Source organism: Oryctolagus cuniculus, chromosome 13 (assembly GCF_051225735.1).
Source record: "Oryctolagus cuniculus isolate XC-2025 breed Fujian yellow rabbit chromosome 13, ASM5122573v1, whole genome shotgun sequence".
NCBI lineage: Eukaryota > Metazoa > Chordata > Mammalia > Lagomorpha > Leporidae > Oryctolagus > Oryctolagus cuniculus.
Window position 1 is genome coordinate 57,106,753 of NC_142879.1, and position 21,343 is coordinate 57,128,095.

Sequence of the window (21,343 nt, forward strand, 5' to 3'; positions counted from 1 at the left end):
TGACTTTCAAATAAATAATTAAATCTTAGAAAAATAAAATAAAATAAATTTGAGCTATTTTAACTGGTATCTAGGACATTTACTGTCATGCAGAAAACAAAGAAACAAAAAGACCATTATCTACACAATGCTATCATTAGTGAATTGCTGGATTCACAACTCTGTGACTCATGATAAAACCTAATTCAGTTTTCTATCATATCAAAATAACTACGTTGTAAATCAATATCCATTTAAAAGAATCATTCTACATGTGCTGAAAAGGGTGGGGGAACAGCACATCTTTTTAGAATTTACCTTGAATGATAAATTGCTCCATGTTTCCTTTGAAAGGCTGCATGTGCTCTTCTGAGGAGACCTGATATACTTTCCCCGCTTCAACCTCACAGGCTGAAATTAGAGAAAAACAATGTTTAAAGCATCACAATGACAATAGGGCATTAAAACAATGGTAACATCTTATCATCAGTGTTCCAGAAAATCCTGCTAACCACCCTAACTGCCATGTTTGGCAGATATTTTGAAAACATCCAATTTCTGACATAAGAAGTTTATGATCAACATTTTCTTTCAGAGAATCTTAAAAAAAAAAAGATTCTTCATAATCTGTAACCCAGCCCCATCACATCCAATCAAATCCTTTCACCTTTCAATTTCAGTCTCTTTAACTGTAAAAGGGGCATGTAAAAGAGGCAGGGAGCCTACCTCTCAGTGCAGTTACAAGCATCAGTCCGTCGATAGATGTAACGTGTTAGAATACTGGCTGACATATACTAAAGTGATATTTAACTATTTTCTATAACTATTATCAACTGGATTATAATATAATTTTATCCTTAACTAAAGTCAGAATTTATGAAAAGTAACAAATAACAACAGCACTGGTAATGTCAATACAGTGACCAATAGTTACAGAGGAACTACTATATACCATATGTTTTTTAACTTATTCATGAACTTAATAATTAGAATAAGTCAGTAAGGTAGACATTATTATCCCCTTTTAACAGATGAGGAAGTTAAATCTCAAATAAGGTGCTAATGTTCTCAGGGGCCTATAGAGATAACAGCAGATTTTTAGTTAAAATCCTGATCTGAAATGAAAGTTAATATTCTTTGCACGCCTCTGGTATCATAACCATCTACAGATCCAGCTCATGGGAAAATGTAATAAAAGGTAAGTTTCTTTTGGTGCATTTTTTAAATTCATGAATAAGTTTTTATAATATTCATTTTCATGAACTTTTAGACGACACTTCTTCTGCATAAATTTAAAAAAATGCTCCAAAAAACCTTACCTTTTAATTTCATTTTTTACAAACTTTTTAATGTACTTTCATGTCTCTCAGAAAATTTCCAAAGAAATATCTATAATTAGTGTAATAACAAGAAAAACGAATCAATTCAAAATTTAAAACAAAATTCTGGAGAGATAGAGGACTGACTCAGGAAAACCTATCACTATAATTCTAAAGAAAAGTTGCCAGTTCTCCAAGGAGACTATAATTGTACTTTAACATTTTCTTTCAACTCTAAAATTGTATTTCCCTTTTCAGCCTCCAGACCACTGACTTGCCTAAGCAGAGAAATACGGGAGGGCTGAATTGTTAGCACACAAGCTGCCTATCCAAGATAAAAGATAATTAATTAGGTGCAGAAAAATCTACGACCAACTGAGGCACAGCCAGGGTTCTCTCTGCCCATATGCCCCTTGCTTTTCGCCTAGGAAGTCTCTTACACATTAGGATGATGGAGACTGCCCAACCCATATCACTAGCTCAGTTCCAGATTCATACATTAAATAGCCACTGATACTAAATGCTCAGTATTTTCAATACAAACCTCACCATAGCCTTCTCTAAACTTGATTCTTTTCTTTTTTCTCTCTGTTGGTGGTATAAACACCTAATCTAATGGCTTTAGTTGAGGATCTCCAAGGTGGTAAAAAAAACAAAACAAACAAACAAAAAGGTAGAAAGTGTACTCTCAGGGGAGAACTAGAGAGAAAACTGTAGTGGGAATTCTACAGCAGGAAGAGGAATGTTGTGGACCTGTGAGGAAGGTACAAACACACAGCACCAACAGGGACACAACACACTAAGCAGCTGAGAGCCAGAGCAGCCAGCAGCTTGGAGATGGGGGTGAAACCAAATAGCAACAGCCCGTGGTGATATGGAGAGAGTCTGGCCTGGAGCCTTAGGGGAGAGTAGGTCCCCACAGACCCAGTGGAAATAAAAGGGGCACATTTCTCTCACCCTATCCTCCCCACAACAGTGCCCAATGCCCAGCTGAGAGAGGGCAGGCACCATTTTGGGCTCTGATAGCGGCTTCACCTTATACACATGCATAGCAACTGGCTGAGACAAAATACCATCATCTCAGCAGTACTGGAGGCAGTGGTGGAGAGAGGGCAACATTTAGCTAGTGACTTTTGTGTATGCATGTGAACCAAACATTCTGGCAGAGGGAACAATCTGTGGTCTCCACTGACTTTGAGGCTGGCTGGGAGGATAGACATGGGGCTGGCACTCACGTAGGACTGTGAGATGCCCCCAGCCTCCCAACATACCACAGACCCTGGGGCTCAAGCTGTCTAGGCAGAGCACTGATGGACAATTGGCTCTCGTGGACAAAACAAGCTGGCATGGCAGAGTGGCAATTCTGCAATGAGTGACAATGGGAGCCTTGTGCGCTGAGACTGTTGGGACTCAGTGGCTGCATAAGAGGTTGCAGGGAGTAGCTGAGTCTTTGGGTAATCACTGCATGCAGCTCCATAGGCTGGGAGCTCCCTGGATGTCTAGGGTGGGTCACTGCAGTGGGAATCATGATCAGAGTGAGGACTATACAGATCATTTGTTTGGTTCATGTGGTATCGAAGATGAGTGCTATACCCATTGGGGGCTAAAATCTGGGCATTGATAACCTTGGAGGAGAGGAGACGAGAGTGTGGTCACACCAACAGAGGTGACAATTCCACAACTTCTATTAACAAGAGATCTAGTGCGCCCAACATGGGTGTTACCATGGATACTTGCCCTACCCTAGAACACTGATCAGAGCTTCCTGGCCACACCTTCACTCACGTCTTGGTATTCACTGAAAGTGAAGATATTCCACTAAGCCACAGAGGTATAGTTCAAAGATAAAAGCCATCAGAAGAGAAAACCAATAAGTATCTCTACAAATGCCTAAAAATAAAGGCAGAAATTCAAGAAACAAGAATAAGGAAGACATCATGACTCCCCCAAAGGAACATAACAACATTTTCAATATTAGAATGTGATGAAGAGATTGATGAAAAGCAGGAAATGGAATTCAAAAAATTAATCATAGGAATACTCAAAAGCAATCAGAAGCAAATCTAGGAAGTGAGGAAATTCATACATGATACAAATGAAATTTTTACCTCTGAAATTGAAATTTTAAAGAGAAATAAAAATGAAATATCAGAAATGAAGAATGCAATAGATAAATAAATTGTGGTAGAAAGCCTTAACAGACTTCATGAGGCAGAAGAAAGAATATCTGTTAGAAGATAAATTTTTGTAAATTTTTCAGTCAGACCAAAAACAAGAAGAAATTAGAAAATTTAAAACAGTGTTGGAGATTTATGGAATACTATCAAACAACCCAACATGGGGGTCTTAGGAGTTCCTTAAGGTGTGAAAAGAGAGAATGGAGTAGAAGGCCTATTTAGTGAAATAATTACAGAAAACTCTCCCAATTTGGTGGAAGAAAGGGAAATCCAACTACAGGACGCACATAGAATTTCTAATATTCATGACCAGAAAGAATTTTCACCATACATATTGTAGTCAAACTTTCAACAATAAAGTATAAAGAAAAGGTTCTAAATGTGCATGAGAGAAATGCCAGATTTCTTTCAGAGAGTCTACAATTAGACTCATACATGAGTCTTCAGGCCAGGAGAGAATGGAGAGACATAGTCCAAGCCTTCAGAGAAAAAAAAGCTGTCAACCCAGAATATTATACCCTGCAAGGCTCCCATTTACAAATGAAGGTGAAATAAAGACCTTCCATAACAAAAAGAAATGAATTTGTCACCACTCATTCATCCATACAAAAATGCTTAAGGATGTGCTACACACACAATTCAAAAAGACAGCCATCGTTATGAAAGAAAGTGAAGACAGAAGATCTGCCAGTAAAAGTACAAAAGAAATCCAATTAAACAATAGGAATATTTATGGAAAAAATGACAGGGTCAAGTCACTATGCATGTATTGAATATAAATGGCTTCAACTCTCCAGATAAAATTACAGAATGGCTGAATGGATTAAAAAAACAAGACTCATCTATTTACTGCCTACAAGAAACACATCTCATCAACAATGGTATCTGCAGATGGGAAGTGAAAAGGTATTCCACGCTGATGGAAACAAAAAAGAGCCATTCTAATATCAGACAAAATAGACCTTAATACAAAAACTGTTAGATGAAGAGTGGCACTATGTAATGATTAAGGGATCAATTCAGTAGGAGATGCGATTATAATAAATGTGTATGTACCCAATTATAGGGCACCTGACTATTTAAAAGAAATGTTAAGGGATCTAAAGGGAGATATAGACTCCAATACAACAGTAATGGTGGGGCTACAACACCCAAACAGATCAACCAGACAGAAAATCAGCAAAGAAACAAAGGAGTTAATCAACACTATGGACCAAATGGACTTAACTAATATCTACAGAACTTTTCATCGTACAGTTGCAGAATACACATTCTTCTCACCAGTACAGGGAGTGACCATATGCTATGCCATAAAGCAAGTCTCAGCAAATTCAAAACAACTGAAATCTCATCAGGCATCTTCTCTGACCAAAATGGAGTGAAGCTGGAAATCAACAACTCAAGAATCTCTTTATCATATACAAACACCTGGAGACTGAACAACATACTTCAGAATGAACAGTGGGTCATAGAAGAGATCAAAAGAGAAATAAAAAAAATTCTGGAAATGAATGAAGACAAGAATGTATCATCTCAAAACTTATGGGATACAGCAAAAGTAGTGTTAAGAGAGAAGTTGATAGCAATTGTTGCCTACATCAAGAAATTGGAAAGGTATCAAAAAATGCATTATCAATGTATCTCAAGGACCTAGAAAAACAACAACAAAGCAAGCCCAAAATTAGTAGGAGGAAAGAAATAATTGAATTATAGAAGAAATAAACAAAATTGAAATGAAAAAGAAAAAACAATATAAAAGATCAGTGAAATGAAGAACTGTTATTTGAAAAAATGAACAAAACTTATACACTATTGGCCCAACTAACCAGAAAAAGAAAGATAAGACCCAAATCGATACAATTAGATATTAAAAAGGAAACGTAACAACAGATACCACTGAAATAAAAATAATCCAACAGTTACTACAAAGAACTATATGCCAATAAATTGGCATAGAAGAAATGGAGAGATTCCTGGATACATACAATCTACCAAAATTGAGTTATGAAGACACAGAATACCTAAACAAGTAAATAACCAAGACAGATACTGAACCAGTAATAAAGACCCTCCCAACAAAAGAAAGTCCAGGACCAGATGGCTTCACTGTTGAATTCTACCAGACATTTAAAGAATTAATTCCAATTCTTCTTAAGCTATTAAAAACAAGTGAAATGGAGGGAATCCTCCCAAACTCCTTCTATGTAGCCTTCATCACCTTGATTCCTAAACCTGAAAAAGATAAAACAGAGAAAGAGAACTGTAGATCACTATTCCTGATGAACACAGATGCAAAAATCATCAACATAATACTACCTAATAGAATCCAACAACAGATCAGAAAGATCATTCACCTGGACCAAGTGGTATTTATCCCTGGTATGCAGGGATGGTTCAACATTCACAAATCAATCAATGTGATACATCACACTAACAAACTGAAGAACAAAAACCATATGGTTATCTCAATAGGTGCAGAGAAAGCATTTGATAAAATACAACATCCTTTCATGATGCAAACCTTAAGTAAATTGGGTATAGAATGAATATTGCTCAATACAGTCAAGGAAATTTATGACAAACCTATGGCCAGCATCCTATTGAATGCAGAAAATTTGGAAGCATTTCCCCTAAGATCTGGAACCAGACAGGGATGCCCACTGTCATCATTGTTATTTAATATAATCCTGGAAGTTTTAGCCAAGGTATTAGACAAAAGAAAAAAAGAAAAAGGAAACCAAGAGATGCAAATTAGAAAGGGGGAAATCAAACCATCCCTATTTCCAGAAGATATGATTCTGTAGATAGGGGATCCAAAAGATTGCATTGAGAAACTATTGAAACTCATAGAAGAATTTGATAAAGTGACAGGATATAAAATTAACACACAAAAATCAGTTACCTTTGTATACACAGACAATGCCATGGATGAGAAAGAATTTTTAAAATCAATCCCATTCACAATAACTCAAACAAGCATTAAATACTTTGGAATAAATTTAATCAAGGATGTCGAAGATTTCTATGATGAAAATTAAGAAAACATTAAAGAAAAAAAATAAAAGATGACATTTAAAAATGGAAAAATCTTTCCATATTCATGGACTGGATGAATCTATGTCATCAAAATGTCCATACTATCAAAAGCAATTTACAGATTAAATGTGATCCCAATCAAAATACGAAGGACATACTTCTTATCTAGAAAAAATGAGGCTAAAATTTATATGGAAACACAGGAGACCCCAAATAGCTAAAGCAATCTTATACATCAAAAAAAAAAAAAGCCAGAGGCTTTACAGTACCGATTTCAAGACATATTACAGCGCAGTTTTAATCAAAATAGCCTGGTACTAGCACAAAAATAGACATGTAAATCAATGGAACTGAATAGAAACTCCAAAAATCAATTCACGCTTCTACAACCAATATATATTTAACAAATGAGCTAAAAGCAATCCCAGGAGAAAGGACAGTCTCTTCCACAAATGGTGCTGGGTAAACTGGATCATCATGTGGGGAAGTATGAAATTAGACCCCCTACCTTTCACCTTATACAAAAATCCACTCAAAATAGATCAAACACCTAAATCTATGACTTGATACCATCAAATTACTAGAGAACTTTGGGGAAAGTATGCAGGACATTATAATAGGCAAAGACTTCTTAGAATAGGCCCCAGAAGCACAGGCAATCAAAGCTAAAATTGACACATGGGATTACATGAAACTGAGAAGCTTCTGCACTGCAAAAGAAACAGTAAAATGAAGAAAGTAACCAACAGAATGGGAGAAAATATTTAAAAAACTACACAACTGATAAAAGGTTATTACCTATGATATATAGAGAGCTCAAGAAATTCAACAGCAACAAAACAAAATCCAGTTAAGAAATAGGCAACCCATTTAAGAATGTTGCCATTTTACAACCCAGTTAAAAAAAGGACTTGAACAGGAATCTTTTTCAAAAGAAGAAATTCAAATAGCCATGAAAGACATTATAAAATGCTCAGGATCATTAGCCATCAGGGAAATGCAAATCAAAACCACAATGAGGTTTCACCTTACCCATGGTAGAATGGCTTTTATACAGAAATCAACAAACAACAAATGCTGGTGAGGTTGTGGGGAAAAAAGGTATGCTGATTCACTGTTGGTGGCAATGTAAACTGATCAAGCTACTGTGGAAGACAGTATGAAGATACTTCAGAAATTTGAATACAGACTTACCATATGATCCAGCCATTCATCTTCTGGTAATTTATCAAACCAAAATAAATTAGCACAGGAAAGATTTATCTGTACCCCCATGTTCATTGCAGCTCAATTCACAATAGCTCAGTTATGGACTCAACCCATATGTCCATGAACTGAAGACTGGATAAAGAAAGTATGGTATATATACAGCATGGAGTACTACTTAGCTGTAAAAAAAAATGAAATCCCATCGTTTGCAACAAAATGGATGCAACTGGAAATCATTTTACATAGTGAAATAAGCCAGTCCCAAAATGATAGATATGTTTTTCCTGATCAGGGGTAACGAATAGAGTACCTAAAATGTAATATATTGGAGTGAAATAGACATTTTGAGTTTCAATGATTGTTTACAATACTTGTCTCTTCTGTTGAAGAACAGTGTTGAACTCTTTAGTTAGTGTAGGGTTAACCTTATAATCATGAAATAAACTGAAAGTATATCTTTGTAAAAATTAAGAATGGGAATGGGAGAGGAGGAGGAAGAAGGGTTGGAGCATGGGCGGGAGGTAGGGAAGTATCACTGTGTTCCTAGATCTGTATTTATGGAATACATGAAACTTGTATAGGTTAAATAAAATTTTAAAAATAGCTCTAGTCAAAATAGGAGAGTTATTCTCAACTCTATCTTTATTGTTATCTCCTAAATTTATCTTAAGTTACTGTTACCATCTCCCTTCCTTCTCTATTCTGATACAAATGCCCTCATCATTCCTATCATAGCTAACTGTAAAAACCACTTACCTGGGCTTTCTCTCATCTTCCACAGATCCATATTCCTCCTAATTTTTAAACTATCCAGAAAAGACCAGACCTGTTAGTGATAATTGTTAGTGATCACTGCTCTCCCAGACATAGTCTGAAGAGGGGGAAAAAGACAGACCCTAAGACAAGAAAGTTCAAACTATGATTTTTAAAATATTTTTAAAAGTGAAAGCTATATGCATTCAGCAGAAACTGATCTTCAAATTTTGATCTTTCACAGTATACTACCATCAGGAATGTATTTCTTCATGTTGTTGGGCAGCAATGGTGAGCCATAGTTCCCAGTTAATCAGATAATTACAAGGAAAAATGACTGTTATGCTACTGTGTACTATGTTGCCAGTGTTTCTTGGATACATTTACTCAATAATTGGCATATGATTTTCAGTACCTCATTATAAAATAGACCATGTTAGATGACTTAGTGAAACTCTAGGATCATGTAAGCATTCTCTGCAACCTTCAGGTAGGCTAGACTAAATGATGATGTTTGATGAATTAAGTGTATTAAATGAATTTTCAACTTTTGATATTTTCTAATTGCTAACCAATCTATTTACATATGATCCAGATATTGAACAAGTAGGAATGGCATTCAAGGTACTGCTCTAGGCATCCCAGATATTACTATGAATAAAACTGAAAATACCTCTGTCATCAGAAACTCTCTTTTACTATCCTATACAGTCTACACTTAATTATTTTTCAAGTTCAATAGGAAGAGTATAATATTAATAGCCTAATATTTAACAATTTAAGCCTTCATGAGAAAAAAAAATCCAGTTTCTTACCTGATCTGATTTCCAAAACCTCAACCCAGAGGCAAGGAAAACAAATATTTTGACTGTTAGCCATAATTATTTACTTTTCCATCTTTAAATGTTAGCACATATAAATAACCAATACCTGTTTATTCATTATGCTATTGCATGTCTTGAATTCTAGGATGTTATAAGAATACCCTAAATGTAGGAAGCTGCAAAAGGTTATCTAATGAGTCTAGTGACCTAACAGAAGATTTCTCTAGTTAGAAAAACAGAGTCAGATCTATCACAAAGTCTCCTAAATGGTGCTAACACTGTTCTGAATCTTCATTTTCACTCACTAACTTTTAAGCAATAGAACACTAAACAGATATGAAGAAAATGCATGTGATAATAATTTACCCCATATTCTATTTTATATCTTAAATTAATTTTTGCTTAATTTTATAAATACCCTTAATTCACATGAACTATACTCTTAATATAAATGTAAGCATTCTTTTCTATTTCTCTTGTCTTTTCCTCTTACTTAGAATAGAACTTCCTGATGACAGTGGGGATCAAGTAGAATTCCAGAATAGAAAACTGTGAGGACATTTACTGCCAGCCACATCTCATATCCACCCCTCTTTCTAAAAGGGTATTTCCTGTGATGTTCATTCACAATGCTTCCATGCAGCTTTTCACTTTCTGTGCTGCTCTAATCATTACCATTCTTAACTAAATCCTGAGCAGAAATCTCTCTTCAGTGTATCATCTATAGAATGGTACATCCAGAGGTTGCTTTAAAATACTTCAGATATACATGTATTCACATAAGTATTTGTTCAATTGAAAAGTTAACATTTTTCAGTCCCCCATCAATAGTTCAAGTTTTAAACTTTTTAAAACTGTATTTAAGGTATATAAATTTCATGTATTTCAAGTACACAGATTAAGGAACATAGCACTACTTCCTGCACTACCCTCCCACCACACTCCCACCCTTCCTCAACCCTCCTCTCAATTTTTTTTATTTTATTTATTTATTTTTTTTTATTTTTTGACAGGCAGAGTGGACAGTGAGAGAGAGAGAGACAGAGAGAAAGGTCTTCCTTTGCTGTTGGTTCACCCTCCAATGGCCGCCGTGGCCGGTGCGCTGCGGCCAGCGCACCGCGCTGATCCGATGGCAGGAGTCAGGAGCCAGGTGCTTTTCCTGGTCTCCCATGGGGTGCAGGGCCCAAGCACCTGGGCCATCCTCCACTGCACTCCCTGGCCACAGCAGAGAGCTGGCTTGGAAGAGGGGCAACCGGGACAGAATCCGGCGCCCCAACCGGGACTAGAACCCGGTGTGCCGGCGCCGCTAGGCGGAGGATTAGCCTAGTGAGCCGCGGCGCCGGCCCCTCCTCTCAATTTTTACAACAATCTACTATCAGTTTACTTTCTACTCATAAGATTAACCCTATACTAAATAAAGAATTGAACAATTAGCGAAGAAAAAAAGAAAACACTGTGCCTCACAGTAGAGAGAAGGGCTGTAAACAATCACTGGAAGCTCAAATGTCAATTTCACTAGTATATATATTACCTTTTAGGTACTCTATTAGTTATTATAGATCAGGGAAAACATATAGTATTGATAATGGTTTCCATTTGCATGCATTTGGTTGCAAAAGACAGAATTCCATTCTTTTTTATGGCTTAGTAGTATTCCATGGTATGCATGTATGAATATATATACACTATATATATATATATATATACACATATATATAGTTTAAATATATACCATAATTTCTTTACCCAGTCATTAGTTGATGGATATCGGGATTGATTCCATATCTTAGCTATTGGCAATTGAACTGCAATAAACACAGGAGAACAGGTAATTCTTTCAAATGTTGATTTAATTTCCTTTGGGTAAGTTCCCAGGAGTGGGATGGCTGGGTCATTGGGTAGGCTTATATTCAGCTTTTGAGTTATCTCCATACTATATTCCACAATAGTTGTACTAGTTTACATTCCTACTAATAGTGCATTAGGGTATCTTTTTCCACACAACCTCACCAGCATTTATTATTTGCTGATTTCTGAATTGAAAGCCATTCTAACTGAGGTGAAGTGAAAGCTCATTGTGGGTTTCATTTATATTTCACTTATGGCTACTGATCCAGAGCATTTTTTCATGTGTATCTGGCCATTTGAATGTCCTCTTTTGAAAAATGCTTGTTCATGTCCTTTGCTCATTTCTTAACTGGATTGTTTTGTTGTTGATGAGTTTCTTGAGCTCTTCATAGATTCTGGATATTCATCCTTTATCAGTTTCATACTTTGCAAATATTTTCTCCCATTCTGTTAGTTGCATCTTCACTTTGCTGTTTCTTTTGCAGTGCAGAACCTTCTCAGCTTAGTGTAATCCTATTTGTCTATTTGGCTTTTATTGCCTGTGCTTCTGGGGTCTTTTCCAATAAGTCTTTTCCTATGCCAGTGTCTTGCTGAGTTTCCCCGTATGTTCTCCTCTAGTAATATGATGGTATAAGGTCACAGATTCAGATCTTTGATCTGTTTTGAGCTGATTTTTGTATGAGGTATAAAGTAGGGGTCTTGTTTCGTACTTCTGCATGTGGAGATCCAATATTCCCAACACTATTTGTTGAAGAGACAGTCCCTTCTCCAGGGATTAATTTTAGCTCCTTTAAGATTAGTTGTCTGTAGATGCGTGGATTGATTTCTTAGAGTTTCTATTCTGATCCACTGGTTGGTCTGCATGTCTATTTTGTGTTAATACCAGTGTAGTTCCCAAAATGGGTACAAAGCTGGGAGACTGGAATGTAATCCTGGTCTCCCACATGAATGGCAGGAACCCAACTACTTGAACTATCATGTGCTGCCTCCCAGGGTATGCATTAGCAAGAAACTGAAATCAGAAGCAGAGCCAGGACTTGAATCCAGAGTCTCCAAATCAGTTGTGGGCCTCCCAACTTGGCAATTTAATTGTTTGGTCAAAAGCCCACACCAGATAGTTCAAGTCTTTAATGAGTCACAGAAAAGGTTTTTTTGTTTTGAGTAGAGTTTTTTCCCTCCTTTATCCTCATCTCCTACCATTCTTCATTTATACACATTATATTGCCAGTACTTAGAGAAATCCCAGGCAGGCAAAAATATAGTCAATGGTAATTTGCAGAGTTAATGTATAAATTAATTGTTTCATCAAGCCATAGTGAATGTGTTAATATATAATGTCATATTTGTTCAAATATATCCAAGTCTTTTCTCTATTGTTCATCAACCTGATATACTTCTCATAACCTGTTGTTAAACTTCTACTTATCCATCCATACCCAATTTTTGGTTCAACTACCACTCCAAAATAACAGGGTCAATTACCCCTTGGACTTTTTATCTACCAATTCTACAGACATATGTGAGTGATAGAGAATAAAAACAAGTCTTTGGATAAAATATATCTGGATCCAAGTAATAAGAGTAGAGTATAACCAGCTGTGAAATCTTGGGGGTATTTCCTCAATTATCTGAGCCCCAAATAGAAGCTGAACTAAAAGTGATAAGCACCAAGCTGACCATTAGGAATGTCTCAAAAAAATAGCTGTTAATGATTTTATCTCATTATATTCATTTGGTTATGTATCTCTGCCTCTGGTTGCATTTCACACTCCAAGAAGCTGAGGGCTATCCTATTCACTCTGTGTGTCTAGTGTCTGAAATAGAGGAAGAACTATAACCTCGTGTGAAAGAAATTGCTTTCAACCATACTTACAATCCTGAATTTCCTTAATTTGGATATTAAGTCTCCAATAATGACTGACTAACAACATCATATAAATCTTATGCAAAGTGTACCAAAATCCAAACTACCAAAGCTCTTCATTGTGATATAAAATGTGTATAATTATTTGTGTGTGGCTGTTGCTTTACTTATTTACTATATTAAGAAAGAAAGACCTGTTGGATTAAATACAGACAAAGAATGTCAAGTTCTAGAAATTACACAAGAGTACTAAAGGAAGTTCATGGAAAAAAGAACTAAAGACTAAATTTATTTTGGGAAAAATTTTGAAATCCATGGACATTAAAAGTATTCAGAAAATTCATAGAAACATGTATTTTGAAAAACTGATTGGATTTCAAAAGTTTTGTAACAAAATAAACCTATATTTTAACATCATTTTCTATGAATTTCTTGAAGTACCTTCACATATCCCTACACATGTACAATTATAATATATATTTCTGCATATTCAATATTATATATGAATATGTTCAATGTGATGAGATAATATACAAAGAGGAAGGAAACTTCTTTAAAAGACTGGATACTATTCTTCCCTTAAGTGTAGTATATCATGTTGCACAACATGTCATCCTGGCTATTGCTTATCAACTTTAAAACTGGTATGTGACTATGTAAATTTTTAAAAAATACCAAACACTACAATCTTACAAACTTGAAGGGTCATTTAAAAACATTATTAAAAACAGAACAAAGATAGAGTTCCTGGAAAACTTGTATTACAGTCAAATCCAAATATTAAAAAACATTTGTTAGGAGACTGTTGGCATAACTCAGTAATTCCAATCATGTCGACTTTTGTTTAAAGACCTTTCCAAGCCAAAAAGATTTTGTATCATGTTAAAGGGCTAATATTGGAAAGCATGCATTAAGTTTCCAAATACAAAGAAAAATCAAGCTTAGGGAAAGGAAGAAAAAAATTTTCAGACAGTTCCGCTGGTAAATGGGCTCTAGGGTATTCATGCCATCCACAGAGTGGCACACTACAGGGCAAACACAACCTTACTGCTGTCAGATTAAACCAAGAACATCACATGCCACTCCCTTCAATGAACCCTGACTATGAGGAGTCTGGTTATTTGTCTTAGGGAAATTGGAATATTTTAGCTGTAATTTATGCAAGCCTCCAAGTTCAATCAATGTTAATCACAGTTTATAGTCACTGCTTTTCTGTGAACTTCCAGAAGGTTTTATTGGCATGTACAAACCTGCCTCAGCAAATATAAAGGAAGCCACATAACAAAGGGGAAGAAACAAGGTTGATTAGATCAAGAAATTCTTCCAAAACCAAATTGTTTCCCATGTAAACCTGGTTTGTGCATTATCCTGCACTTGGTTTTAGGAAAGACAAAACACTCTAGCTTCTTAAAGAAGATCAGTGCAGACAGTGAGATACTTAGAAAATAGTTGTAACTACAGAGATTGGACCCCTCATTTAGTCTCCAGAAATTACTCCCAGAAAAAAAAAAATTCTGCAGAATTGGCCCACCCACAGAGCTGCTCTTGATGCCACAATCAGGACCTGAAGTATGTGTTGGGTTCCAGAGATTCAACTGTTGGTTTGAGACTCAAACCTCACCTGCTAACTCTTCATCATCAAGCAAAATGCTGCCCTATTGCCTTTCACTCTGCCACTCAGTGCTCACAGAGCCAGTGACTAAGAACAACAATGATTCAGGAAAACCCAGTCTCTCCATATCACTGCTTGATGGCAATAAACAAACAAACAATAGAAGCAGTACAAGATGATACCAACCTTCACCACTGCACACAAGCATATATATTGACAGAAACAGACATCACACACAGACAGAAAGGTACAGATTTGAGAAATATTTAGAAAGTAAAATGATCTGAACTTGGCAACAAACTAGAATGTTAATAAGTGGTCTGTCATGAAGAGTCAAACTTCAGAGTCAATTACGGAATCTTTTCAGAATCTTCCTACCAAAACTCAAATTCAAGCCATTTTTAAACAGTCTCTAGCAATAAGATCCATAAACAGGTTTCCAGGGCAACTCTAGTGCCGATGGGGTTGAAAACTTGGGTGGCTTGAGATACAGAATGCAGGATGAGAGCTGATTTCAGAAGAAACAAAATGAAGTTAGTTTTCAACTTACTGGGTTTTAGATGCTTTCAAGCATCAGAGATGTAAGATTGCAGGTCAGCATAGTAACAAAATTGAATATGGATATTATCACTTGAGGAAAGCATGTACAGTGAGAAAGGAGGGTGAATGCCAATCAGAATGTCAATTTTCAAGAAGAAGCAGAAAGACTGAGAAGACTATGAAGACCGACGACTCAGAAGGAATTTGCAGGTACAAGGAGAACCAGAAGTGAGTGGGGCTAATGAAGCTAATGGAATACTGAGCTACAAAAAGTCAAATGCAAAAGAGATACGGAATACAATAGGCATTGAAATAAAATGTCATTTTAATTTGGAAATGAGTGACCATAGTTTCAGCAATGCTAATAAAAGATAAATCATAATAGAGTGAGGAAGGAATGAACAGCAATGAATCAAAGAACTCAAAAGTTAACAAGAAATCTGCTATCATCTCCACTAATTAGCACAGTTATACAATTGAGCACTAATCTCTAAATCTCAAGAAGCACCAATGCAATGCTTCAGATTATGAGTGAGAATGACATTTCTACAGGGACAACTAGAATGAGTCATAATCTTTTTTCACTTGATTAAGACATACTTCATAATTACTTATGACATGCTATGTGTCAAGGTGATAGATTGACACTGGCTGGAGCAGACGATCCCTAGTCAAGTATGCCTCACAGATCATGTAAAACTTGGTTTGTGCTTACATCTGGCTTAGTGTAGGAATCCACATGCCTGAGAGCTGCAGTGCCAGTATCGTTGTACCGGAAGGTTTAATCGATGCTTATAGATCACAGCAAATGCATCCGTAATGGCTACCAACTTATTTTGAAAAATAACACAGATAGGAGGAATAAGTTCTGATGTACATGGTATAGTAGGGCAAATATTACTAATAATGCACTTTAATTCTAAAAGCAGAATTAGATATGGTCAAGGGGTATAAGCAATAATCAAATAAAAAGATGATACAGCAAATTTCAAAGTAATCATAGATCTCTAAAACTATAGAGGTAGAACATTCTTAACCATGGGTTAACAAAGACAAAACAAAGCTTGACAAAACTATATTTGCAACAATACTTATATAAACAGCCACAGAATAAAGGATTTTAAATGTACTCACCATAAAGAAATGATAATGCCAAGTACCCTGATTTTATAACTACACAATGCATACATGAATCATAACATCATATTGAACCTCATAAACATATACAAATATTATGTATCATAGAAAATAATTTTAAAAAGATGATTTACAAATTGCATGCTCCTAAATAGCTAAAAATATTGAATTTTCCTATACTGCTATAGAATGCTATTAGTTAATATGTCTTAAAACATATTTGGGGGACTGGCACTGTGGCAACAGTAGGCTAAATCTCCACCTGCAGTGCCAGCATCTCATATGGGTGCCGGTTCATGTCCTGGCTGCTCCTCTTCCAATCCAGCTCTCTGCTCATGGCCTGGGAAAGCCATGGCTCAAATGCTTGGGCTCCTACATCTGTGTGGGAGACCCAGAAGAAGCTCCTGGCTCCTGACTTCGGATCATCCCAGCTCTGGCTGTTACAGCCATTTTATGATTGAACAAGTAGGTGGAAGACCTTTCTCTCTGTCTCTCCCTCTCTCTGCCTGTAACTCTCATTTAATAAATACAATCTTTTAAAAAAAATTGGGGATAACAGATGGGGAAACTTATAATAAGAAAAGTACCCTTAGCAGAAACTAACATGCTTATAACATAACACAAATAGTTCTAGGATTCTTCAATATATCTATTCATAACCATAATATTCTCAGGAACTAAAAGTTTGCTCAAACATTTCAGATTTATATATATATACTATTTTCAGGATTAAATTCTACTAATAAATTGATATAATGCCTTACCCAGAGTATAAAAGTGATTCCACGGGACTTAAACAATGTAACTAATATCCTGTACATATGAACATATTCAGAGAACAGCCTCTGAAACTTTTTTGTAAGGAGAGAGCAAAATCATATTGATGGAATTAGGTAATAATTAATGTTCATCAGCAGTGTAAATGACCATCACTGATGTTTATGCAGAATCTTGATAATACTGGTCAGGTGCTTTGCTTCTATTTGCTGACCCCCAAAAATTTCATTAATTTTTTTAAGATTTATTTATTTATTTGAAAGGCAGAGTTATAGAGAGGCAGAGGCAGAGGCAGAGAGAGGTCTTCCATACACTGGTTCACTCCCCAGATGGCCGCAACAGCCAGAGCTGAGCTCATCCGAAGGCAGGAGCCAGTTTCTTCAGGGTCTCCCACAAGGGTACAGGGGCCCAAGCACTGGGCCTTCCTCCACTGCTTTCCCAGGCCATAGCAGAGAGTTGGATCAGAAGTGGAGCAGCTGGGACTCAAACTGGCACCCATATGGGACGCCGGCACTGCAGGCAGCAGCTTCACCTGCTATACCACAGTGCCAGCCCCTGTCATCAAATTTTGACTTGAAGCATTGATGCTAGCAGTTCTGACTGGCCTAGAAATCTCAGAAGTTAATTGAGGGTCTCTGAAGTAAGACTGTCACCACAAGTCACTAATATCTTCCAAATATGATATGTGCTGATGCTGAAACTGACAGAAGTGACTCTACAGATGTTAATTTACATAAAGGTTTAGCAAATGCCTTAAACCAGCTGCAATGACTGACATTCACCAACTAACTGAAACACATGGTGCTTTGGCTGTTATTTGCCTTTGGAATGCTGTCTGGTTAGTGGGTTCCATTGTGGTATAAAAATTATGAATTAAAAAATATTAAATGATAAAGTTTATTTTCCCCAAGGAACAAGACTTTTACTCAAGAGTCTGGTTCCAAAATATAAAGTATTATTTTTGTTCTGTGTTTAAGATTTCAAAATTCAAGACACTACTCCCCCAGAAATATTTTCCTAGGTTGGGTCTATAAACAGAGAACTAACAAACGATATATTTAAAGCTAAGTAAAGCTTGGGACCTCCAATGTCTTGTCAGTTCAAATTTCCTAAATTCAAATGATGATTGTAGTGGAAAACATGGAATGAACCATATAAAAGAAGGAAGAGAAATGTCCATGCAGTAGGAAGGGAGAATAGTAAGAATAGAAGAAATTATGAGAAAATTATGAAGTAGTTGAAAGGCAGAGTGAGTTATTCAAATGCTTATGGAGGCACCATCTAGTCTCTCATTCAAAGGAACAATAAGTGTCAGAAAGAACTGGAATGATATCAAGGACTTAATAGGGGATTTTTGGGTTTTAAGTTTGTGGAAGCTTCAAAGTCTACTGTAAACACATCTCTAAAGGAAAAAAGAGCAGTAACTCTGACAAATTTTGAAAGTAGTTTAGGAATTCGAAGCAATTTTTCAACACAGTTGCAACAATCTCTAACATATACTGTGAGGATGAGGGGATTTATATGGAAGGAAATAAATACACTTCGAACTCCTATCGATCTATATCTAGTAGATCTCATCTCTAGGCATCATTTGATATTCTATTAATTCAGATGAAGGAATTGAAGGTACATTTATAAAATCAAAGAGAGAAGACCATAACAGTCAATGAGGCTTTGGAAGTGGTAGAACTTGATATGAACTTTTTCTCTTCCACCTGCTACCTCGGTACTTGGACACATCCATGCTATCCTGCTAAGCTTGATTTTCTGATCAGCAGCATGCAGTAAGTGACTGTTGTAGCCTCCAGGTTTGGGACAAGTGTTAATCTGTGTGAGGTGCACAGAACTTCTAGTAAAATCTTAATACATGGTAAATTTTAGCCTGTCTTAATTATAACAACTAGAAATGGTGCTAAGTTCCATGAGGTCTCAACTTCTAGAACACAGTAGAAGAATTTCAGACATTACTGGTAAATTAAAGGGCTTAGCAGAAGCTATGAATTCCAACAGACATGCATGCAAAGTTGTATACTTTAAGACACAAAGACCACTTTAGGATAGAAAGGTGACTAAATGACAAAAAAAAATCATGAGGTTAACCAAGTTTACAATAAATCAAATGCTATCAAAACCAAACACAATGTGGGGATTTATTAACTGACATGCTACTTATGCAGGTAAAACAGCTTTCTACCTGGGCTGGTGTTGTGGCTCAGGGGGTTAAGTAGCTGCCTGTACTACTGGCCATCCCATATGATTGCAAGTTTAAGTCATGGCCGCTATATTTCTAATTCAGCTAATGCAGCTGGGAAGGCAGTGAAAGATGGCCCATGTGCTTGGGCCTCTGCCACCCATGTGAGAGACCTGCTTGGAGTTCCACGTTCCTGGCTTCAGTCAGACCCAGCCTTAGGCCATTGCAGCCATCTGGGAGAGTGAACCAGTAGATGGAAGAGCTCTCTCTTGGTCTCTCCCTCTCTTGTAACTCTGCCTTTCACATAATAAAATAAATCTTAAAAACAACCCAGCAACTTTCTAATACAGTAAACAACATTAGTGAGAATCTTCCATACACTGTCCTGATCTTTCTCATCTCTGAATTTTGAAATGAATATAATCATCAATGAAGCTGTCCAGAATGCAACAATGAAAGAACTAAAGTGGAAAGACAACATAAACAGACATGACCAGAAGAGAAGGGCACAAAACGGCTTCAACATGCACAAAACATTATAAATCTCTTTCACTTATTCTCAACTGTGAAAGCCTTAAGAGAGAGACAGATGAGAACAATGTAAATAAATAATCTGGGGCCAATGTTGTGGGATAGCAGGTAAAGTCATCATCAAAGCACATGGGTGCTGGTTCAAGTCCTGTGTGCTCTACTTCCTATTCAGTTCCCTGGTAAGGTACTGGGAATGCAGTGAAGGATGGCCTAAGTACTTGGGCCCCTGAACCCACATGGGAGACCTGGAAGAAGCTCCTGGCTCCTGGGATTGGACCAGCTCCAGCTATTGCAGCCACTGGAGAATCAACCAGCAGATGGAATCTCTCTCTCTGCCTCTACTACTCTTCCTCTGTAACTCTTTCAAATAAACAAATAAATAATTTAAAGTGAAAGAATAAAATAAATAAACATTATTCAATAATTAAGGTATTATCTTTCAGGCACAAAAGTATCTTTCTGAGGCCAGCATTGTAGTGCAACTGTTTAAGCCACTGCTTGTGTCAATGGCTTCCATATCAGAATAGCCGGTTTGAGTCCTGGCTGCTCTGTTTATGTCCAGCTCCCTGCTAACGCATATGGGAAAGCAACAGACCATGGCTCAAGCACTTGAGCATCTGCTACCCATGTGGGAAACAAGGATGGAGACCCTGGCTCCTGACTTCAGCCTGCTCAGCCCTGGCTGTTGCAGCCCTTTGAGGAGTGAACCAGCGGGCATATGGAAAATCAATCTCTCTCTCTCTCTCTCTCTCTCTCCTTTTCAGACAAATAAAAAAAAAATCTTTGTTGCAAAAAAGGACCTTTAATTTTTTAATTTTAACTTTTAATTCGTTTTTATCAGATTCAATGTAATTTGTAGATACCATTCTAAGAACATAATGATTTGCAGTGAAATGCATACAACTGGAGGATATCGTGTTGAGTGAAATAAGCCAGACCCAAGAAGACAAATACCACAGGTTCTTCCCTATATCTGGGTGCTAAAATTAAAAAAAAAAAAAAAAAAAAAAAAAAAAAGAAAGAGAAAAAAGAAAGAAGAAAGAAATGTCTGTATCAGTATTACTGTAAATATAGTTTTATAAAACATTCTTTGAAACTTTATCAAACTAATGGCTAAGAATGTTATACTACTATAGCTTTAACCACATTTGATTACTTTTTTAAAAATTACCTTTCTATACTATGGCCTAGGATGCTGGTGCTCAGCAAACCACCTTTCTTCATTGCCATCTGGCTCCCTGAAAGGTTTTGCCAATGAAGGGCGATGTGGGAGAGGCAGGTGGAAATAGGAGGGGGATGGCTGCATAGATTTATTGCTCCCATGAGCATGGCACACATACACTCCACATCTCCGAAAATCAGTGGGTGGTTCTAGTTCCTGGCTTGTCTCCAGATACCCAAATCCAGTGTCACTGTACCCCTCAAAAGAACTTGTGCAAGCATAATTGCCTTGTAGTATGTAACAACATTGTTAAAACAGGAACAGAAAGTACTGTGGAAGCCTGACTCTACCTAACTGGCTAGTGAAGTCTTGAGTTATGCATTT

At 36.6% G+C, this 21,343-nt stretch overlaps 1 protein-coding gene across 3 annotated transcripts in view; it reads right to left on the minus strand.

The window, feature by feature from the left end:
- The window catches only part of LOC100356313 (formin-2), a 358,708-nt gene that overhangs the window by 109,744 nt on the left and 227,621 nt on the right, over window positions 1–21,343 (minus strand). For all 3 annotated transcript variants that reach the window (XM_089311640.1, XM_070055559.2, XM_008268219.5), the window contains exon 14: window positions 298–390. In XM_089311640.1, coding sequence (XP_089167766.1) covers window positions 298–390 — 93 coding nt within the window. The remainder of the gene's footprint in view (window positions 1–297; window positions 391–21,343) is intronic.